Source organism: Mustela nigripes, chromosome 1 (genome assembly GCF_022355385.1).
Source record: "Mustela nigripes isolate SB6536 chromosome 1, MUSNIG.SB6536, whole genome shotgun sequence".
In the NCBI taxonomy this organism is placed as follows: Eukaryota; Metazoa; Chordata; class Mammalia; order Carnivora; family Mustelidae; genus Mustela; species Mustela nigripes.
In genome coordinates this window covers 152,818,576-152,842,966 of record NC_081557.1, presented here as the reverse complement: position 1 = coordinate 152,842,966, position 24,391 = coordinate 152,818,576, and the positions used below count along the sequence as shown (strand labels likewise).

The 24,391-nt window shown below is 40.6% G+C and overlaps 1 protein-coding gene across 1 annotated transcript in view; it reads right to left on the bottom strand.

Moving 5' to 3' along the window:
* Positions 1-24,391, bottom strand: part of HERC3 (HECT and RLD domain containing E3 ubiquitin protein ligase 3) — a 123,582-nt gene that overhangs the window by 23,899 nt on the left and 75,292 nt on the right. The window contains exons 14-23 of the mRNA XM_059375833.1: positions 23,761-23,950; positions 21,754-21,917; positions 21,508-21,621; positions 13,469-13,492; positions 13,286-13,375; positions 12,337-12,507; positions 10,131-10,274; positions 9,044-9,210; positions 6,758-6,824; positions 6,183-6,265 (exon numbers count right to left, since the gene is read on the bottom strand). Coding sequence (XP_059231816.1) covers positions 6,183-6,265; positions 6,758-6,824; positions 9,044-9,210; positions 10,131-10,274; positions 12,337-12,507; positions 13,286-13,375; positions 13,469-13,492; positions 21,508-21,621; positions 21,754-21,917; positions 23,761-23,950 — 1,214 coding nt within the window. The remainder of the gene's footprint in view (positions 1-6,182; positions 6,266-6,757; positions 6,825-9,043; positions 9,211-10,130; positions 10,275-12,336; positions 12,508-13,285; positions 13,376-13,468; positions 13,493-21,507; positions 21,622-21,753; positions 21,918-23,760; positions 23,951-24,391) is intronic.

Below are 24,391 nucleotides of genomic sequence, written 5' to 3'. Positions count from 1 at the left end.
GAATAATTCAGATTTCTACCTTAGAATACAGACCTCCCCCCACCTGAAATTTTTTTAAGTGAAGAGAGTATATGATGTATTTATCAATTACTGGATAGGGAAAGGCTGAGATTGGTGATATAAGACCAAAAGAAATAATCAACAGACAGGACAACACAGAAATAAATACATTCTAGAGATTTAAACACAAGCACCCCATTTTTTCAAAAGCAAACAACTGGAAATATACAATAAATAACAAATGGCAAAGGGTTTAGTGGTCTTAATAAAGAATACCCACAAACCATATGAAAATCATTTAGTCCCAATACAGAAAGACATAAAGGACACCAGCAGACTGCTTTAAAAAGAAGAAATACTATAGCCCTGTCTGGGGCAGAAAGACACGTCCTGAGAGGGCAGCACCAGGGCTCAGTGAGGTCTGGAACACAGGCATTCCCAGCCGGGGAGTGCTCGGACCAGCCGTCTTCCTTCCAATAAGGGCAAGACTTTAACTGTGGGGTTTTTTAGCTACCAAACACACCACCGTTGGCCACATTTCCCAGGACACGGGGATGCTTGTGGATGCCCTTCACAATGTCAGGCCATCTCCACTGTTTCCTAACTGGCTTGATCTTTACCTCTGTTTCCTGCCCTGCTTATTTGATTGCTCCTCAGGCAGTCATAAAACCTGCATGTTAACATCTAGCAGGATACCCCGCCTTCAAAGTGGGTCAAACACTATCACTCAGCGTTAATCCATTATATGCTCAAATTTGTCAGCAATGCACAAAATAACTGGCGGGAAGAATAGCAGTATGCATTACACATTCAATTCGGTCTCTGAGAGCATTACACAGGAAAGTGTCGCATCCTGATGCTCACTGCCAAAGCATGACACAGCAGTTCTCCCTGCCTGAAAGTTCACACTTAAGGCAGACACAGACATATTTGCACATGCATACACAGGTACACAAACACTTTTTATTGAAGAGAAATACACAGAACATAAAATTAACCATTTAAATGAACAATTCAGTGGCATTTAGTACATTCACAATATTGTCCATTTCTATCTAATTCACAGGAAAATGCACCAAAGCTGTGTAGAATATGAAAAGTAGCCTAGGTATGTAAGAAATGCAAAATTTTACAAGTGCAACAGAATTTATTACTTGTTTTCTTTAAGAGAATCTTAGTGCTTATAAGGATTAGGTAAAATGAGTACTCTCATACATTGATGATAATATGCAAGTTGATATATAATTCATTAATGAAATCATTTCAGCAACAACATCTATCAACCAATTGAAAATGACATACACTAATTCAATTTCACCCTTGGGATCTTATTAAAAAGCAATTTTAAAGGCAAAGAAAGCTTTAGACAAAAGATACTTGACAGGTCTTACTAAAAATAAAGGAAGGGGGAGAGAAACAAAAGAGAACTTAGAAGCCAAATACCCCGGAGCAAGACAGTAGAACACACACATCCACATGGCAGACTGTGCAGTCATTATTAAGGGTGTCCATGAGGGCTTTGTAATAACATAGTAAATATAAGCGCTGTCTCAAGCGAAGTTTAAAAATTCAGACATATAATTTTATACATTCACAGTATATTTTTAACTATGCCAACCTTGTTTTTTAAACCCCATAGTGTGCCTGAAAGGAAAACAGCAAACTTCTAAGTCATGTCTCTTCCTGGGTTGGGGAGGGGACTCAAGTCCTGGTCTTAGCCTTGAAAGGGCGGGTGCGGACCTTCACAGAGCACAAGCTCTCATCTCACTCCCAATGCTTGGCTTTGAATCCTACACTTCTAGCTACGTCACCCTGAACAATTAAGTTGTGCCTCTCTGTGGCCCAGTTTCCGTATCTGTATAGTGGGGAGGATTACATGTGAAGTACTTAGACAAATGTAAGCACTCAAGAAATGTGACTGGCATTTTAGTCATCTGCTATCCTAAAACAGCCCAATGCAAATACAAACAGATCTTAAAGATTACACCAATAGATTATCTCAAGACTTCAACTTGACAAGTCTGTCAGCAGTCCTAACTTCAGGAGATCTTAAGGAACCACAGGTGTCTGTCATGTAGGATTTTTTCCTCAGGTTCTCACTATAGAATCTGGGTGCCCTTTGGAGCACTTACGTTAAGCCTCACACTCCTTACTGGTGATCTTTTTTTTTTTAAGGTACTTTTCTTCTTCTTCTTCTTTTTTTTTTTTTTTTTAAAGATTTTATTTATTTATTTGCCAGAGAGGGAGATCACAAGTAGGCAGAGAGGCAGGCAGAGAGAGAGGGGGAAGCAGGCTCCCTGCTGAGAAGATAACCCCACGTGGGGCTCCATCTCAAGACCCTGAGATCATGACCTGAACCGAAGGCAGTGGCATAAACCACTGAGGCACCGAGGTGCCCCACTGGGTGATCTTTTTACTGTTTTTCAATCCCTTTCTTAACGTGGCAGAAATGGGAGAACACATCAATTTTATTTGACTACATTAAATTAAAGTCAATTTGGGGAAACCTCGAATGACATGTGGATTTTTCATTAATAATAATAACACCATGTTACAGAGTATGAGAAATACTTAACCATGAGTAGTCGTTATTCAGATGTGATTACCAGCTGTGGCAATAGCTGGCTATGATGTAGCCACCAGCCATCACCTATGGATGTTCTTTTACTTGGATGCTTGTAACTCATTTGACTATCTGCAGCTCTTATTCAAGGATAGGATGCAATCTTAAGACCAAATGAAATGTAATAAATTATGGATAAAGAATTGGTATCTTTCTGGCATTTTCCTCCAGGGCAGTGGTGATAGCAAATACCTTACTGTTAACTCAGCAAATAACTGTTAAGAAAGTATCTGTTAAGAAAGTATTGTTAAGCAGTATCTGTATATTCAACTGCCTACAAGTTAAAATCCAGCAGACATTATTCTTATCTTTCAAGTTTTCTTTTAAAAAAAAAAAAATTAATTATTTATTTGACAGAGGGAGACACAGGAAGAGAGGGAACATAAACAGGGGGAGTGGGAGAGGAGCCTGGGTGGCTCAGTGGGTTAAAGCCTCTGCCTTTGGCTCAGGTCATGGTCCCAGGGTCCTGGGATCGAGCCCCACATCGGGCTCTCTGCTCAGCAAGAAGCCTGCTTCCCCCCTCTCTGCCTGCTTCTCTGCCTACTTGTGATCTCTGTCTGCCGAATAAATAAATAAAATCTTTAAAAAACAAAACAAAAAAAAAAACAGGGAGAGTGGGAGAGGAAGAAGCAGGCCCGATGCAAGACTCAATCCCAGGACCCTGGGATCATGACCTGAGCTGAAGGCAAACACTTAACCAAAGGAGTCACCCAGGCGCCCCTCATCTAGTTTTCTTAGACCCATCTAAGAAATACCCAAAAAGGAACCCCCCCCCCAGTGGTGAGATTATGACATATACTAGACAAAAGGGAAAAGGAGCTGCAATGATTCATCTTTCACAGTTGTATGCAACATTTCTTACCAGGGTCTCAGTATGCTTTGCTTATAAGATTTTTGCTTTTGCAGCATAAAAGAAAAAGAAGAGAAATTCACTTGTATCTTCCTAGTTGTCCTTCACCATGACAGTTATACTAAGCAATGCGGCAGTAACCACACAAGGTTCTCAGAAGCTTCTCCAGTAGGTAACTGTGACAGAAATAAGGTCTGCCTCCTGTCACAAGTACAAAGGCATGCACAACAGTGCCGAAAACAGCATGGATGAGTTCACTGTGTGCTCAACGAGTGCTAGTGACCCAGAAACGTCAAAACATAAACTTCACCAAAGATAGAAGTTGTTCCACACGCTAATCTCAAACACAGTATGTTGGCAATCAAAACAGGAGCCCGCCATCCTCTGCCTGGCAAGTTTTAAAACTACGACACTCTCTATTGTACAAAGACTTGAAAACTTTTGAAGCTACTTTTTGGAAGTCATGGTAACAAAGGAGCTTCATAATACAAGTTAAAGAATGACGGGGGCTCCCTTCTCTTTATTCTCTTGAATTTAAGTACTGCCTTTCTTTTAAGGAAACTGTGTGTCATCAGAACATCCTTACTGAAAATGTGTTGTAGGAGCAGCCCCGAAGTCAATTAGTGGCCAACAACTGCAAAGTAAGAGAAAAGGAGCCCACATGTTTTTAAAGATTTAATTATTTATTAGGGAGAGAGAGAGAGCATGCACACACACACACACACACACACACCACACACGAGAAGAGGAGAGGGAGGAACTTGAGCAGACTCTGTGCTGAGCACGGAGCCCAACACAGGCCTCAATCTCATGATTCTGAGATCACAACCCAAGCCAAAACCAAGAGTCAGATGCTCAGCTGACTGTGCCACCCAAGCATTTCCTCAACACGCCTTTTAAACAAAAGCATGCTCTTCCACACTGATTCTGAGCACTACTTGGGGTTAAGCACTATCCATGAGTGTGCAACAGCAGATGGTGTCAGCAGCAGATATAAACAGTGGACAAGGAAAAGAAGATGAGAAAACAATGTCTGCCAGGAACCAACTTCTATCCCATAACTCCTGAGCTCACAAACAGTGGCTTCTTACTACCTGCTGAATGAAGTCTAAAATTCTCTATTTACCAAAGACTTCTACAATGTAACCTCCAAGGCTAAACGAGTGTGGGTCCTCCAAATGAAGCTTCCCCTGGCAAAGCCCCCAACCAGTACCCACACGCCACACACACTCACTCACTGTTCTCTCCCTGATACAACAACCAGGATTTAGCCATCACTCTATGGAGCGGCTTTCACTGTTCACTGTGGTCTTTGTCGCTACTTTCTGTTATCCAACAGGTAGGTAGGTTTCGCAACCTAACTCTATGCCATATCTGACCTCCTGGGTCTACGTGTCCAAGCTGCTATTCCTGAACTCTTCGGATTCAACCCCCAATTCAGTCTATTTCACTTTTGAAGTATGGCTGCACATGACAACAGCTTACACCCTAAGGAGACTGTGTTTTATCTCAGTATTCCTGAACATGTTATCTCCCAACTATTCAGTCAATTCAACTGATGATTCAAAGAAATATCTATTGAATAAGGAGAGACAGTGAGAGTTATAGGGAAGGAGAAGCAGAGACAGGAAGAGAAAAAAACTCAGACCCAGAAAGAGAGAGGGAAAAAAGCAGAGACAAAAAGTACTCTAAGGGAAATACTTTTATAAAGATAAGAAGGAGTTGTAAGTCCCAAGAACTGCTTCAAGTGAAGACTACATCACAAAGGGCCTTCGCCTGCACTGGGTCACTGTGCCACTCAGTGTACCAAACACACAGAGCTCTCTGAGGACTCACCACCATATAAAGACATTCTGAATGTTCCCTTCCTTGGGCCACAGGCCTAGCCCTTTGGCAGCTTCCACAAAATCATGCACACGTTATCTTGTCTGAAACTTGATGCAAAAGCTCAGATATTCTTTGAGAACTAAAGGCAGATATGTACATATATACCTGATAAAACAATCATCAAAACTATAAGAGAAACCTTCTGTGCCAAAAATCTACTCTGATCCACCATACATTTCCCTATTCTTAAAAAAAAAAAAAAAAAAAAAATCAGACTACAAGGAATATATAAGCCTGTTCTTATGTGAAAAAAATAAATAGATCATTTACTGTGAACAAAGTATCAATGTTATTCAGATAAAGACAGGATGATACATTTAGCTCCAAGGGATTCTTTTTTTTTTTTTTTTTTTTTCCTCCAAGAGATTCTTATTAGGGCTTGACTGGAACACCTGCTTGTCACAAGACTAACCTCTTTATTAGGTTCCTAGAATCAAGGTAATTCCATCATCTGAAACCATTTTTGTTGGGCACTTACTTTCCCCAAAGCTGAGGCCCCCTGCATAGTCTGGAAGGTTTACATGACAAAGAGGGTTACTGAATGTTACATTAGACCTCACAGTCTTCAGGTTGTCTTTAAAAATGTGCAAGGACGCAGGAAGAGGTTTGTCCGTTTTTCTAGATCTGCAACAGTCATCTCCTGAATCTAGGCCTAGTGTCTCCTCTAATATGAAAAATTAATTACAATCTACAAATTCTTGCTCTCTTACCCTTGCCTCCTCTGCAGCAGGGATTAAGATTTAACATCAATCTCTGTCTTAAAAGTGTAAATGCAGAGAAATAAAGTAGCAACATCTGCAAGGGTCTGGGGTCAGGACTAACCTGTTATCCTTGCACACAGTTACTTTGTCTCCCCCAGGTATCAGCTTCTTCTGTTCAACCACTCCATAGCTTTCTCGACAAATCTATATGTAAGGAGAAAAAAAGAGATGTTTCAATTCTGCTTACCACCTATCCTTTTAGACTCCAAATGACTGAGAGAAGCTTTAGGAACAAATGTAGCTTAATCACTACTTCTTACATAGGAAATTCTTGGGAAAAGAGAACCTGATTCAGAAAACATTACCACCTTAACAAGATATCCTGTGTTTTAAGATATGCAGTTGCCAATAAATGCAAGCAAAGAGAAAATGATATGAACTCTAGAAATCTATGTATCAAGAGTAAAGAAGACTAATATTTCATAATGTTAAGTTCACAGATGAATCATTCATTCATTTATTCAACAAATTTACTTAACTCCTTTAACAATCAAGACACTATAACTAAAATAAAATTTTTACAGAGAAGACCCTGAATTTATTCTTTGATTTGGAAAACAACTGTATGTTCATTACAACTTGTGAGCATGATGAAAGGGAATGTCACAATCAGAAGGAAACTGTGGAAATCCTTACCGTGAAATTGAGACAGAAAGTCTCCTCAATATCTTCCCCGGGGTAATCTAAAAGTTCTTGAAGACTCCTAATAGAGAAAGAATAGAGAAAGGAAAAGAGAGGCAAGTTAGACATGGTAATAATGTTTCTACTTTAGTTATATATCCAGAATCTGTGTAAGGAAAAACTAAAAGAAGATTCTAGGATAAACATAAATCCAGACTGACAGAAAAGTGTTTATACCTTAAAAAGAAATATGACAAGGGCACCTGGGTGGCTCAGTTGGGGCAGTATCCAACTCTTGGTTTGGGCTCAGGTCATGATCTCAGGGTCATGAGATCAAGCCCACACCAGGCTCCACACTTATCATGGAATCTGCTTTTCCCTCTCCTGCTCCTCCCCCTGCTCTAAAAGAAATACATAAAATATTTTAAAAGGGGGGGGAAAAGTATGGCAGTAGACCTGTAAGACATTTGTTAATTATACTCTTCCCACTGCCAAGACTTACTAGATTTATGAAGAAGTTCAGATAGATTTATATCTGACACACTGGTGTTCTTTTAACTGTGGTATTGCTTGGAAGTCAAAATATAAGGACACGGTACTCCAGTGGCCCTAGAGAATGTCTTTACCCACATGCATCAGAATAATCCTCCCATCATAAGAAAGCCAAAAAGTCACCTCTATCCACTTAGGAATCTTAACTGGCTGACTAGTTAATGCAAGGGGCTCTGTGGGGTAAAGATACTCTATTACCTGACATAATAAAGAACACAAACAGGCCCTCTGAAAACAAGAATATGTTTATACCAACAATGATCATATCCTAGCTTTCAAGAGAATACCTTCTTGTAAGAAGACCTCATTCACACTTTCTTCTTCAGTGAGCTCCGGGTCCAGTTTCATCAAAAGTTTCCAAGGAAGAAAATTCTTAGCATGGAATTTAAATCCACCACCAGTTAAACCAGCCAGAATCATTACTTCAAAAATATCCTCAGCCAGGCTGGCAAAGGGGAATCACACACACTTCAACCACTCTCTGACTTTCTTCAGTCACCCCGAAAATTAACACTGCCAGAGTCTCGTCTGCTGTTTTCCAATATTCCTTCTAAATGTTCTCTTCCCTCTGTGTCCCCACCCCTCCCATCCTTCCTGGTTTTTCAGTACTGGTGTCCTACACACACTGGTGTGGCTCTCCCTTCCAGAGGGAACATCAGAAATGGCCCTTTCTCTATCTCCATCTTAATATTGGTACTCATTCTCCATAAAAGGGGCTATTGCTTCTTGTTGAAGCCAAAAGGATTATACTGTTTACAGAAATCCAAGGGTATGGTGTTTTTTATATATCTGATGCCACCTAAAATCAAGGCAAAAAAACTCAGAATCAAAGGGGTTTTTCAGAGCCAGAAAGAGAATAACATAAAAATATGGCTCCGCTACTCTGGAGAACAGTCTGGCAGTTCCTCATAAAACTAAACCCAGAGCTACCATATGGCCCCAGCCATCCCACTCCTAGGTAGCCACCCAAGAGGAATGAAGACTTACATCCACACAAAAATCTGTGCAAGAATGTCCATAGTGGCATTATCCATGCCAGCCGAAAAGGGGAACAACTAATGAACGGATGAACACAGGGTCATCAATATCCACTAATGGATTATTATTTGGCAACAAAGAGAAATTCATTACTGACACATGTTACAACACAGATGAACACTGAAAACATGCTGCCTCAAAGAAGCCAGACACAAAAGACCACGTGTTGTATGATTCCATTTATATGAAATATTCAGACTAGGCAAGTCTACACAGAAAGGAGATCAGTTGTTGTCTAGGGCTTGCGGATGAGGGGACTGGGAATGACAACTAAGGAGTACCAGGTTTCATTTTCGTACAATAAAAATCTTCTAAAATTGTGGTGATAGCTACACAACTCTGAACATACTAGAAGTCGCTGAATTGTAGACTTCAAGTAGGTGGATTGTATGGTATGTGAATTATATCTCAATTAAAATTTTTTAAAATACTCCCTTTTTTGTACTTGCTCCCTCTGTATTTCCAGACCCTGAGAGTCTCCACTCTTTGTTTTTGTTCAGGACAAGGAAGAGTGAGATTTTTTTGTACCCCTGGGCACCCACAGCCTCCCTTTTCCTTTGCCTCCTCTGCTATAGGCAATGCCTCAAGTGAGTAGCAGCCCATCTACATTGTAAGAGTCTAGCCATATGGTCTGATAATGTGGTATTTTCAACCCTGAATCCCTGTGGCACAGGCACAGCCAGAGCAGTTCCCCATCTTTCAGCTTCATACCTTCCTTCAGTGGGTGAGAGCTCCTTTAGATCTTCCAAGCCAGGCTTTACATTCAATAACTTCTTGTAGAGAGCCAACGGAAAGTGGAGATCAACCACAGTGGAGTTGTAGATGGCTAGTCCACATGTTATGCCAATCAAGTGGAACCAGTTGTGCTCTACAAAACACTTTTCAGTATGTATGCAAACGTGTTAAAAATTTTAAAAAAGGAATGCACGGCTTGCAGCCCTCAAAACACTGCCATTTACCTCAGAATATCTTCGTATAAAATAAAGACCTCATTAATTCTTAATTATCTTCTGAGGCAGGGAAACACCCTGCAATACCACCAAAACCCATAACCTAGAGGAAGTCCAGCAGTTACAGCTCATCTAGCGACACAGAGAAGAGCATATAATCTTCTAGAGCAAGGCTATCCAACAGGACTTTCTACACTGATGTGAACAGTCTATGCTATGCCGTGCCATCATCCCCCAGCCCACTAGCTACAACGACTGAGCACCTGACATGTGGCTAGCACAATTTTGGAAAGAAATCTTCAATATTATTTAATTTTAACTAAGTAAAATTTAAATTTAAATACCTACATGCGGCTAATGGCTGCTTTTTTAGAACAGTACAGCTCTAGGAAGAAAACTCCACTGGAAAAAAAGAACTAAATTATAGTCTACTTAAAATTAGATGCCATTTGAAGCTTAACTCTCCTACTGAATTTTCAAAAATAACATGTGTGCCTGTATTTGTGTAAGTGTTCACACACATACCACATTATTAAAGTAAGATGTACCTATCACTTTCCACATGTCATAAAACTCACTTCTGTATCACAGTGTTCATATTTTTACCCTTCAAAGAATAACAAAACCTGGATCTTACCTACCAGAAAGAGAAATGGGGGGTGGGGGAGTGACAAAATACATGGGATCTTGTCAACGAGTGAAAAATACAGATGAGCTACATTATTCAGACTGTTGGAATTATCTTTGTTATGCTCCCCTTTGTAAAGTCAGAAGTCAGGGGACTGGTCTGACCACAAAAAGAAAGTCTAACACAATCCTTCCGTTTAACTGCAATATCACTAACTTACCGTATCTGAAAACCACAAAAGATTTGAATCCTGATAGTAGGTAAACATTCCGTAGATAGGATTCAAAAGTTCTTTTAACAGTAAAAGAAAGAACTCCTTTGTGACACCACCAGCATCCACTGCTTCTTCACCATCAAAGATTACCTTAAAATAATGAAAGTAAAATTAATACTTCAGGGAAACCTTTGATGTTTAATCTTTTTTTTTTTTTTTTTTTTTGCAAACTCTCCAAAGTCAGAACAAAGGAAGAAATATATAACAGAGAATACGCTGATGCAATGAAAACTACAAGGTGTACTTGCTGATTATTAACAAAGCACTTACAGACCCACAAAATTTCTACTAGTACTCCAAGGAATACAAAGGAGGTCAGAAGTTTACCATATGTCCAGGGAAAGTTTACCATCTATTTCGGGGAGTAAGGCAAACAAAATAATCAATTGGAGAATATGCTTTTTTCTTTTTTTTTTCTTGAAGATTTTATTTATTTGAGAGAAAGAGAGGGCACGAGGAGGGGTGGGTGGGGGAAGAGGGAGAAGCAGACTCCCCACTGGGCAGGGAGTCCCATGTGGGGCTCAATCCCAGGACCCTGGGATCATGACCTGAGCCAAAGGCAGATGCTTAACTACTGAGCCACGCAGGCACCCCTATATTTTATTTTCCAAGAGTCAAATACATTGAGAGGTAAATGTTCTGGTGCATAGAGAAAAGCAATGATTAAACTGAGTAAAGGAACACTTTCTGGAAGAAATCTCTCTCTGTGGGGCTCTTGAAGGAACTGATGCATATGAAGGAAGGAGAGCATCCTAAGGAGGCAGACTTGGGTTCTGTAAGGGGCTATAACCAGACCTATAGAGGGCATCCTGGCCCCATAAGGATCATCACAGTGACATCTGCAGCAAACCAACAAATGAGATTTATTGCAAGTCTGTTACATGCCAGTATTTAAACTCTATTATCCTAATCAGAACAGCCTCATGCGTAGAGACTACTATTATCAGCCTCATTTTACAGGTAAGGGCTCAGACACAGCAAAAAAATAGCATTAGAAAAAGTGTATCCTTGTGTCTGAGTTCCACACTTCTGAGAGCGTGGACAGGAGCAAAGGTGAGGACAAACACTAGGACTTCGATTGTGCAGATGTCACCAGGAGACTTAGAAGAGTCTCATCAGAATTACTGATTGAAAACAGGGGAAAGAGGGAGCCCCCTCTCTTTGCAGTATCAAAAATCTAGCCCAGAAATTCCAGGGAGAACTCCCAGGCAGATGCAGGATACTGATGCCACTCAGGGGCTGTTCTAGAAAGGGTGACAATAGCGTGGAGATCGTCAGTTTCCTACTTAAACTATCATCAGTTTCCTACTTAAACTACCTTTTGGAAACTAGAGTTTACAACAGGAATGGCGACAGAGATCTGGAAATCATCGGAAGGGAAAGATAAAGGGCTTAAAAAAAACCCACTTCAGATAATTCATTAAATATTAATCGAACACCTATTTGGTATCAAGCATTATGCTAAGCGCCCTAGGAATACAGTAAGTAGTAACACGAACACGCACAGTCTATGAGGAGAGAAAAAGTTTTAATTCAGTAATTTCAGGGTACTAAGAGTAACTATCATGATCAGTCAACAGCTTCCCAGACAATTTCACTACCTTTCCATTCTACTTTTTCCCTTCTTTCTCTTTTCTTTCTCCCCCATCCGGGCCTTGGTGGGGAATTCTAAGGTATGTATATTAATTTCCAAGGGCCCTGAAATATGTAGCACCAAGAGTGGTCACTGAGCAAACATAAACAGATGGAGAGCCGAAGATGGAGTCTGTCTTGTTAGCACTCCTGGCCCGTCTATTCCATTTACCATCTCTTTCTCTTCAATATTTGACAACCAAAACCTTCCTGACTAGAGAGTGTCACCTAGTCTTGCTCTTGCTTGCTTGTTTCTGGAGAGCTGGAGCTGGTACACCCAAGAGGGCGGACAAAGAAAGCCCTATAATCCCTCAAGTAATCCACTGGCTTTCTTATCTGATGTTATGTTGAGATGTTCTGCTCGACGATTTGACAGAAGGAGGTGATCAAATTCTTGTAAAAGGATGAAAGAAATCATGAATGGCTATACTCCACAATTTTAATCGTAAGACCTCTGCTGTTTCTTCAACACTGTTTAATGAAAACCCTGGAAGATAGAGGAATAAAATGAAGGGCTCACTTTTAGAGGCTTTTTCAGGTCAATATCAGAATGAATGCTCAGCTCTCTTAAGGCATCTCCAACGAGATTGTTCCTGCGAACATGAAGGACGAGGAAGGGGCTTCTGGCCAGCAGAGGCTCCAAGGTGAGAAGCATGAAGACATTCTGCAGGTTAGCTCCATTGACTGCCACCTGGAAGAGCACACCCAAGAACACAATTATACAGATAGCAAGAGATGGACAGACGGAGAGAGAGAGGGGTGAACGAAGGGATATACCCACCAACAATAAGAATAGGTAGATTTGGATTATTCACAAATGTCTTAGTAAGCTTATCAAAACCAATTATATTTTATAATAGAAGTGTATATTTAAAATAAATTAAATCTCTGTAACTTCAGTTTTTATCCAATAAAGAATTACTAAGCTCCATTTAATTATTGCCCTAGCTCTACACCAGGGCAGCAAACTATGGACTGCAGACCAAACCGAGCCTGTTCCCTGTTTTTGTATAGCTCTTGAAATAACAATGTTTTTTTCATTTTTAAATGATTGGGGGGAAAAAAACTTCACATGTAAAAATTATATAAAATTCAAATGTCAGTGTACAGAAAATTGTATTAGAAAAACATCATGCTCATTCATCTACTTACTGTCAATCACTGCTTTCCATGTTACAACATGAAATAGCTAAATAGTCGAGATAGACTACATGGCCCAGGAAGACTAAAATACTTATTATATGGCCCTTTACGAAAATGCTTGCCAACCCCAGATCCAGGTAAACATGCATTCGTGCAGAGGTGTTACATTCAACATAAAATTGCTGAAAAAATTTATAGTAGTTCTAAAAAGTTATAAGGAAAGTTACAAGCTAAACAGACTCTTTCCTGTTAGTAAAAGTTACAATGGAATGCTTAGGATGAACAGAACACAGTAAGAAGAAGAAATCATTTTTAAAATGTGATACCTGCATCTGTAGTTCAGCATCAGTTTGTAACATTTTGGTCTTGGCTTGGGCATCAAAGATGAAAGGGTAGGAACAAAGTGTGACAGTATCCTAGAATAAAATATATTATTGGCAAATATTACAGTGTTTCACAGAGAATACTGCTGGAAAAATATAGAATTAAATGAAAAATGGATGATTTACCTGTATTATAGATGGTCTAGCCTTCTGTATAAAGAAAAATAAAAAGTCTCTTACTTGGATTGCAAAACCTGAAATTTCTAACCCCTGCAAATATAAAATATAAATAACAAAACATATAACCAATCTCTGCCCAGGCAGAGAGCGAACGTCCTTTAGATGGCTGACTGGATTTTTGATGGGACAGACCAGATATTTTGATGGGTACAGACTAAGAAAAAAATATGAAAATAATTCTAAAAAATTTTCAAGGACCTTTAAAGACCATTTCATTGACTCCATAATTTACAGCATTAACGGAATGTTCTTTTATAAGAAATCAAATTCCAAAACAGGAACTTTACAACCTTGACTTCAGATATTAATTTTATTGGGTAAAATGGATGATGCAGACTGCATTGTATTTGGTGTCATATTTCATCTTACACACACACACACACACACACACACACAAACACACACTGTACGACTAGGAGAAAACAAGTATTTGGAAACCTGTCCCTGACTCAGCACTTAGACTAGTGGTTGGCCTGTAGAAGACAGTCCATCAATATGTGAATAAATCTAAATAAAATTCTAAGGACGGGAATAACAATAAATAATAAAAATCACAAATGAAACATATCAACAAGGTTTGTTACCATTTACCAAAAAAAAAAAAAGTTTTTTTTTTTTCTGGAAGTTGTTAGGTTATGTGACAAACATTAATTGATTTAATCGAAACAAAAATGTCAACAATATACACTCTGTTGATCAGCAGTATTTCTCAGACAGAAAACTGCAGACTTACTCTCAGAGATCTGAGAGTGCTCTATGAATTTTTAAAAATTCTGTGAGTTTTTAAAAATAATATCCTAAAAAAAAATCATGAAAATGCATTCTGAACAACCTCATTAAGATGATTTCCATTTATTTTAATGATTGCTCTGGCGTCACATTATATATGCTTAATTGTCCAAGGGTAAAGAAAAAGAAGAAAAGCAGCCTTCCTCTGTAAGTGATGCATTTGCGCCCAAGAAAAGGCCAGGAACAGTCTTGGCCCACTGCATGAAAGAATGTTTAATAGCTTCTGAAAAGAGAATAGAGCTGAGTCATCCCAGGGCCGGCAGGCTGCGGGAATTCAGGCACCAAGGCCTGACAGACAGCTGGCAGTTCCTCCCCACAATGCAGTGGGTTTCAATAAGATGTTTTTGCTGTCACATTTCATCATGAGGCTAATCTGCATTTTACTGATTATAGAGTTTTGTCTGCATTTAATTTATAGATTTGGTTGGCTCTATAATTGTTAAAGGCTACTAAATAAGAAGGGTTTAACTACCTCCTTTTGTGTTTCTGTATATTTCGATGAAATCATTTAATAGCAATTTTCACTAAAATCCATCCATTTTCATTAAAATTATCCTATATATAGGAACCTATATAAAGGTTCCTTTAGAGATCTTGGAACATTTCTCTAGACTAAGAAACCCTAACTGTGAGTGGATTCCAGTCCAGTGAGACAAGATAAGGAATCATGCATATATAATCCAGACTAATTTAGCTCATCCTCATACCTACATTTCTAATTATTTGGAATTTAAAAATTTAAATCACTAAAAAAAAAAAAGGAAAAAAAGGCCACATACCATAAAACAGCCCTTCACAAAGTGACCTTCTAGTCTAGGTACCTGAAAAAGGTAGAAGCATCCTAGGGAAGTGGGTTTAAAAGCGGTAGCAAATTTGCAACAACGTGGATGGAACTAGAGGGTATTATGCTTAGCGAAATAAGTCAAGCGGAGAAAGACAACTATCATATGATCTCCCTGATATGAGGAAGGGGAGATGCAACGTGGGAGGTTTGGGGGGTAGGAGAAGAATAAATGAAACAAGATGGGATTGGGAGGGAGACAAACCTTAAGAGACTCTTAATCTCACAAAGCAAACTGAAGGTTGCCGGGGGAGGGGGATAGTGAGAGGGTGGTGGGATTATGGACATTGGGGAGGGTATGTGCTATGGTGAGTGCTGTGAAGTGTGTAAACCTGGCAATTCACAGACCTGTACCCCTGGGACTAATAATACATTACATGTTTATAAAAAATTTTAATAATTTTTTAAAAAGCGGTGGCAATATTCAGAACTATGGTTATTTGCTTATTCTCAAGGGACAAAAAAGATCTTTAACGTGTGTTGGTCTATAAAGCAAGATAAAGTTTTGAAATCTTCAAATGTAAAAGTGACTGGGAGAGAAGTGACCAGAGTGACCACAAGAATGGCTGTGGGCATTACAGCACTGCAGCAGACCGAGTCTTCTTAAATACGGGTGTTTTTGCTGGCCAGTACAGTTATTTCAGACCATAGCTGGCAGCTGTCTGAAGGTCCCAGCTCACTCCAGGCCTGCTGCTGTTCTCAGACCATGCTGCTGCCCTCTTGCTGCAAGTCCCAGCACGAGCCCACCCAGGCCTCCTCCAACATCTACCTCCTCAGTCCCAGCCCCTCACTTGACCTCTTTACCCCTGCAAGAACCCAGTTTGGGAAGTAGGCAGATGTCTCTTCTGCAGGAGGGAAGGAGTTAAATGGAGGGCAAGGTCACCACCCTCTCCTGGAGCGGTATTGGGGTTTGGTCTGTTGCCTCCCAAGAAATCCAGAACTGCCTTGGTTAGGAGCAAGAGCCAAGGCCAGAGAGCTGATGGTCCGTGAGACCCTCCCCCAAACAGGGGAGAACCACAGTGCCAGCTCTAAAGAAGGCAAAGGAAGGCTATTCGGTCAAAAGAAGGAACAGAATGGTATGGTCTACTTCTTTGAAAAATTTTTAAAGATTTACCCGTTTATTCTAGAGAGAGCGAGAGCACAAGCGCCAGAGTGGGGGAGGGGAAGAGGGAGAGAGAATCTCAAGCAGACTCCCTGCTTAGCACAGAGCCAGCCACCCAAGAGCATGACATAAGCCGAAATCAAGAGCCAGCCACCTTACCAACTGAGCCACCCAAGCATCCCTATGAAGGTCTGTTTATCCATAAAAGGTCTATAATTTTTTATAAGTCTATGTGTTTTTGAATCTGAAATACAATCATTTAATTTCACTGATTTTTATTCTGTAAATGCTATTTTAGAAATGCTGTTAGTCCTGGCATTTCTGTATTACAGGAAATGAATGTTCAAACAGCAGTGTTAGGATTTTGCTCTACAGCTGCTCTCCCTAACGTAGGTAGGAGCGTGAGCGTGAACTGGTAAGATACGCGACCCTCTTGGGGAGGAAGCTGCCTGTCCTGGGCCATCCACCGCCCCAGAATGAGTGTGACAAACATAAAAGTAGCAAAGTACTGGTAACGGATCATACTTCAAGTGCTCCTGCTTGAGATGGGATTAGACTGTGACCTTATTTCATTTTCAAAAGTATATTAAACAGAAGCATGGAATAAGTACATGGTGCAGAAGTGGGAAATTGGGAATACCCTTTTCTCCTTTTTTAAATAGAAATCCACATTTCCTAAGTGTGGCTGTGGCTGGCTGGGGACAGGAGGTACTGTACAAACACCTGCAGCACAAGGAGAAGACACAGCTCACTCAGGGCCTTAGGGCCTGCCACCGGGCATTCCTGTCCCTGCTACAGACAAGTCTGGCTTCCCTGCATTACAGCTTGATGCTGAATGAACAAGTGGCCTTGTCTCGCCCATGCACAACAGGGTACCTAGAGCCGGACTGCTGCCCCATGTGACATATCCAGCAAGATGTCAAGTCAGTTCTTGTGTTTACTTGGGAAGCATTTACTTTGTCGCTCACTTTCTCCCTCGCGCTGCCCTCTAGGGCAGCCCGCGAAGCCACTTGTTCTATGTGCTCTTTGGTTTTCAAGTGTAGAAGATGGCAGTTTATGAACTGAAAGAACCAAACCACTACCACCTCTTCTTTAAAATGAGTGAAAATCAGGGCCCCTGGGCAGCTCCGTTGGTTAAGTCTTAGGGTCCTGAAATGGAGCCCCATATTAGGCTCCACACTCAGCACAGAGTCCACTTGTCCCTCTCCCTCTGCTCCTTTCTCTGCTCTCTCTCTCTCTCTCTCTGGAATAAAGTAAAATAAATATTTAAAATGGGCAAAAATCAGCCACTCTAGAATGTTCCCTTTGTGCTCCATTGCCCTTTCCACACAAGAGCAACACAGCTTTGTAACACCTTTTTTCACTGCTGCCTCTTCACTGACTAACCCATAGAGGCCACCACCACATGCTACACATTTGCATCCCTAGTGACCAGCAGTTCACGACACACCACAGGTGCCCCAGAGCTGCTTACTGAGAACTAGTCAGTGAGGGTTTATTATATGCCACACACTGAGCACTCTGCCAAGTAAAACCTTTCCATGCTTTCTCCAGATAATTCTCACTAGACCATCATAATTCTCATTTACAAACAAGGATACCAGGACTGTAGGAATTAAGCAACTTGCCTAAGGAGACAGAGCTGGTATGCCACCTTTGAGATCTGAACCCAGTTCTTTTTGACTAGAGCATGTGCTCTGAACTATACACTGGACTGCCTCAGCTACTACCACGCTAAAACATTTGACACACAACGCCACACAACGTGGTGTACACACACACATATGCATGCACACACACATACACACACACAGGAATATTATCCAGCCATAAAAAAGGAAATCCTGCCATTTACAAAAACATTCGTGAACCTGAAGGGCATCATGCCAAGTAAAATGAGCCAGACAGCGAAAGACAGATACTAGACGGCATCACCTCTACGTGGAATCTAAAAGAAAGCCAGAGTTGCTCACTTAAGTACTGTCATTCACAGACTGCTATCATGATCATCTACATTTCTAACACTAGCAACTTCTTTTTCAGTGGCAAAGAGAACTAGGGTTCATTAGAAGTATTTTAGTCAAGATCCAGTTGCAGAAAGGGTAGATTCAAAGTCAGAAGAACTGGCTTTTATGAAGCTAGCTGAATTGCTTAAACAGTTGAAGAATTGTTTAACTTCTGTGGGCCTCCAATTCCTTACCTAGAAACAAAAGAGCCTAAATAGGGGCACCTGGGTGGCTCAGTGGGTTAAAGCCTCTGCCTTCGGCTAAGGTCATGATCCTGGGGTCCTGGAATCGAGCCCCAAATCGGGCTCTCTGCTCATTGGGAAGCCTGCTTCCTCCTCTCTCTCTGCCTGCCTCCCTGCCTACTTGTGATCTCTCTCTGTCAAATAAATAAATAAAATATTTTAAAAAAAACAAAAAACCATGTAACTGGGTGATGGACACTGGGGAGGGGTGTGTTGTACTGAGCACTGGGTAGTAAGACTGATCAGGCACAGCCTTGTACCCCCGACACAAATACCAAAGTATATGTTATTTGTATGCTAATTAATTGAATTTAAATTTTAAAAACACATTATTGTCTCTAGCACTGATCATCTCTTATTTTTGACAAACCAAATAATCTTCTACGTTAAATAAACCTCTTCATACACCTTGCTATTAGAGACCATTACTGACCTCCAAAAACACTACAGGGAAAATACTGTCTCAACATTGGTGATGGATCTGTTCAACCGGCAAGGACTCACATCAAATATATCTGCTGCACATGACTTCACTAAGTACAGTGACCACATCTTCATTCTATTTCCTGACATAACTCCAATTTACACACATGCCACAGAGGGGAGGTCGGTCCTCAACACCCTGGCAGAGATCCCAGGCCAGTGTGCAATCAAACTGGGCACTCCTTGCCAAGTCATGGTGGCAGGCAGGAATCCGCAGTCCTGTGGGCGGTACCTCTAACATACGGTGACAGCTAGGTCAGGGATAGGTGACATCGTCACACCCATAATCCCAAATCAGAGGAGGCCTGCAGGGTTCAGGTGCCAACATGAGATGACTGAAGTAAGCTACCTATTAGAAGATGGTAATTAGCAAATGATCTTTTCCTTAATGTCAAAATTGAGGGGCAGTGGGGATTGTGGCACGTAGAAACCTCATCTAAAGAGCCACTGTTGAACTCCAACCCATGGCACCATCTGGGAGGATGGGCTATGCTGCCAGATATTCCAAGTTTCAAGAAAAGCTACAAATTCATTTTAAGCATCTTGCCTTTTCTGTAGTAAAAGACACCTAACATAAAGTTTGCCATCTTTACCATTTTTAGGTGTACAATTCAGTAGTGCTGACTATGTTCACATTATTACACAGCAGATCTCCAGAACTTTTTCCTCTTCCAAAACTGAAGTTCTATAGTTACTAAACAACTCTCCATTTCCCTTCCCTCAGGCCCCAGCCACCACCATCCTACTTGCTGCTCCTACCAGTGTCAATACTTTAGATACCTTGATTTTTAAAATGTTGGCCAACTCATCCCAATCAAAATTCCACCAGCACTTTTCAAAATGCTGGAACAAACAATCCTAAATTTGTAGGGAACTAGAGGAGACCTCGAATTGCTAAGGAAATGTTGAAAAAGAAAAGCAAAACTGAGGGCATCACGTTGCCTGATTTCAAGCTTTACTACAAAGCTGTGATCACCAAGACAGCATGGTACTGGCACAAAAACAGAGACATAGACCAGTGGAACAGAGTGCAGAGGCCAGATATGGACCCTCAACTCTATGGTCAAATAATCTTTGACAAAGCAGGAAAAAAATATACAGTGGAAAAAAGACAGTCTCTTCAAAAAATGGTGCTGGGAAAATTGGACAGCTATATGTAGAAGAATGAAACTCGACCATTCTCTTACACTGTACCCAAAGATAAACTCAAAATGGATAAAAGACCTCAACGTGAGGCAGGAATCCATCAGAATCCTAGAGGAGAACATAGGCAGTAACCTCTTTGACCTCGGCCTCAGCAACTTCTTTCAAGATATGTCTCCAGGGGCACCTGGGTGGCTCAGGGGGTTAAGCATCTGTCTTTGGCCCCCACTCTCTGCCTTCTTCTCTACCTACTTGTGATTGCTTGCTCTCTGTCAAATAAATAAATAAAATCTTTAAAAAATAGAAAAAAAAAAAAAAAAAGACATGTCTCCAAAGGCAAAGGAAACAAGTGAAAATGAACTTTTGGGACTTCTTCAAGATCAAAAGCTTCTGAACAACAAAGAAAACAGTCAACAAAACAAAGAATCAACCCAACAAGTGTTGGAGAGAATGTAGAGAAAGGGGAACGCTCTTACACTGTTGGTGGGAATGCAAGTTGATGCAGCCACTTTGGAAAACAGTGTGGAGATTCCTTAATAAATTAAAAACAGAGCTACCCTATGACCCTGCAGTTGCACTACTGGGTATTTACCCCAAAGATACAGATATAGTGAAAAGAAGGGCCATCTGTACCCCAATGTTCATAGCACAATGGCCACAATTGCCAAACTGTGGAAAGAGCCAAGATGCCCTTCAACAGACAAATGGGTAAATAAGATATAATCCATATATACAATGGAGTATTATGCCCCCATCAGAAAGGATGAATACCCAACTTTTGTATCAACATGGATGGGACTGGAAGAGATTATGTTGAGTGAAATAAGGCCAGCAGAGGGAGTCTATCATCATATGGTTTCACTTACTTGTGGAGCATGAGGAATAACACAGTGGACATTGGGACATGGAGAGGAGAAGTAAGTTGGGGGAAATTGGAGAGGGAGACAAAACATGAGAGACTGTGGATTCTGAGAAACAAACTAAGGGTTTTGGAGGGGAGAGGGTGGGGGTTGGGTGAGCCTGGTGGTGGGTATTAAGGAGGGCATGTATTGCATGGAGCACTGGGTGTGGTGCATAAACAGTGAATCTTGGAACACTGACAAAATAAAATTTAAAATCTTAAAATAAATAAATAAAATGTTGGCCAACTAATTAAGATTTTAACCATTCTGGCTGACTACCCATTTATGAATCCTTACTGACCACTTATGATTTCTCAGAGCACTGCAAAAGTTTCAGGAATGCCAAGCCAGCCAAAACACTGTGACATTAATACCATAGTCAGGGATAAATCTGGGGCTCAGATGTGCTCTTCTTGCCCAAATTTGTACTCTGAGAAAAGACTAAAGCTTTAAAATCTGCTTTACATGAATTCTTACCATGCCGGCTTGATGCAAGAACCACATGAGGTAGTCTTCCTGAATGTCCACAAGACTGGAAATCTCAGGAATGTAAAATGTATCATACTCCACATGCTTCACTTTGAGATTTACCTGATGAGGAATGAAATAAAGAAAATTAAAAACAAGACAAGTCAAAGAGGGCTTTCCATGGAAAACCTCAGTAGGACATTTGAGCCTACCATCTACTCAGCCCTCTCCCCACAGGCTCCTCTCTGTGCTCACCTTATATAACTTCTCTAGGAGCTTGAGAGCTGCTGTAATATAATTGTTAAACAGTACAGGAATTAAGAATGTCTTTCTTCCTCTCAGTAGATAAACGACCGCACCTTTATAGAGGTTTACCAGCTTCATGAAATATTTTGGGCATACCTGAGACCACCAGTTATCTTTAGAAAGAAAGAAAGAAAAGACATATTTCAGCATTATCCTTGATCGAGTGTTTATGTCTTCTGCCTACTAGCTAAAAACCGCTCCAGCTAAAAAATGAACATTAGTCTAAAATACGGTTTCCCAAAGCTGACTTTAAAAAGAATCCATTAAAGCATTTCTGGAGAGAGCAGGAGCTACAAAAGAATCCCTCGAGCTTTTTGTGTAATGCTTGATCTGATTTTTTTTCCCCCCTCCAAGACCCATTCAGAGAGCTAAGCTAGAAATTCAGTTCCAAAGGTCCATATGGACAAGATGCTGAGGCACCTGTTGTGGGCGGGAGCATTCACGTCTCCTCATTCTTGCTGCCCCCCTCACCTCTGCCTCCACCTACATGCTGTGCTGGGGATGCAAAGGACCACACGCCCCTGAACACAGGGCAATCACACCCTCCCTTCAAGGGGGATGTTAGTGGAAAACTACTATTTCTGTTTCTCCCCAAACCGTGCTTTCTCATAACCAGAGAAGAAGGCTCAAGCATTGGTTTCCACATTGTCAGAAGTGAATTCAGCCATATTGAAATACTTAGCAGATGAAATGATAGGATGTCTGTTATTTTTAAAAAATATTTCAGCAAAAATATAAAGGTGGTGATAGGGGGAATACAGAAAACAGAAAGGGCAAAATACTAATAATCATGAATCTTTGTGTGAATGGGTACCTGCAGTGGTTTCCATACACTTTGGGATATTCTTTTAAATTTAAATTACTTTAATTAGCAGTTAAAAACAAGCGTAAAACTTAACAACTCTGATCTCTCTGCATGGCCCTACCTAGAAAAAATTAAAATTAAAAAAAAAAAACACCAAAAAAACAAAAACGAAAACCAAAACTTAAACATCAGGTAATGTTCCTTCGGAGATCGCCATCCTCTACCTCACGGTCTACTAGAATACCTGAAAAAATATGCCCCTCGGGGCTTCAATCTTAAAAAAAGCAAAATGAAGAACTAACATATTCCTAGTGCTTTATTATTTCTGTTTTAAATCTTCTGCAAAGGTGGAAGCAATATGGAAAAGCCGGGATTCCATCCTCAGGAACACAGGTCTCTTTACTCATGGGGAGACACACTCAAGTAACATCCTAGTCCACATGGAACGCAGAAGTTACTGAGTTGCAATGAACACCTGAAAAAAATTTACCAGAAAAAATAAATAAATAAATAAAAGGGAAAAGCCAGGTGACAGACTTTCTGCACTTGATTAACAAAAACATCTCAGGCGCTACTCCCATGAGAGACACTCTCCAAATCACTGAGGAACGGAAGGTTCTTATCTCAGCAAAGTGTCCGTGGCCTGCAAAAATCAGTGTGGACTCAACTGTCCTAAAAAAGAAAAACAGAACAAACATTGGGTAAGTCTCCACTAGGTCATTTTCTTCCTCTCCTCTTTTGGAGACCTGTGCATCACACCAAACTGTTCATTTCACTCCCACCCCCTAAATTAGGTAAGGGAGAAAGTGCAACAGAGGGACAATAATTTTTGAGATGCTATTAACAACTAGCAAAGGTAGGAGGTGAAAAAAGTAGTTTAAAGTTGCATAATCTAACCTTGTGAATATTTAAAAATCAAGATTAGTCTGGCATGAATCATCTCAAATAACGTAAATAATGGTTCAATTTGCTCATCGTGCAAATATGGCCAGTTAGAGGACAAGCAGCAAAGAAAGGTAAGATCTGAATGGTAAGCATATTAAATGGCAACAAATAGATTCTCGCTCGGCTCTCAGTCCACTGAGAGCCAGTGGTCACACCAATAAAATAAAAAAGTACAAAACCACTGGTATTGAGATTCACAAATTCACCTAATACTTTGCTGGGGTTTGTATCCAGCCGCAGAATGGCCATGGCCAGGGGAATGGTCAGCGTTATGTAATACTTGGAATCCTGGAGCAGGGGGAACTCCGGTAGTATTAAATAGATTCTCATGGCTTCAACATCTGGTGGTGAACTCGACAACTGAGGAATTAGGCAACTTTCAAAGCTGTTCAAAATCTGCATGAAAGAAAAGAATACTGAGAAATTCTAACGTGCCTGAGATTTAGTTACCTTACCTCTAAATCCATAAGGTATTCGATATCTCAACTCCCATTCACTCAGTATATGCACCGGGGCACTCAAGAGATACATCAATGGAACAAAAAGCCAAAAATCCCCACCCCTGCAGACCTTACTCTGGGAGGGCATTTGCTTAGAAAGAGTTAAGCTAAGAAGAAAGCCAAAGGAAGGTCAAATTCCCATAGTGAATATTTTAGAGTTAAGATTTATAAAAGATTTTTGCCTTTTTATCTTACTCTTTGTTTCTCTTGAAAGTTGAATTACTACAAGATGGGATCGGGAGGGAGACAAACCATAGGAGACTCTTAATCTCACAAAACAAACTGAGGGTTGTCGGGGGAAGGCAGGTAGGGAGAGGGTGGTTGAGTTATGGACATT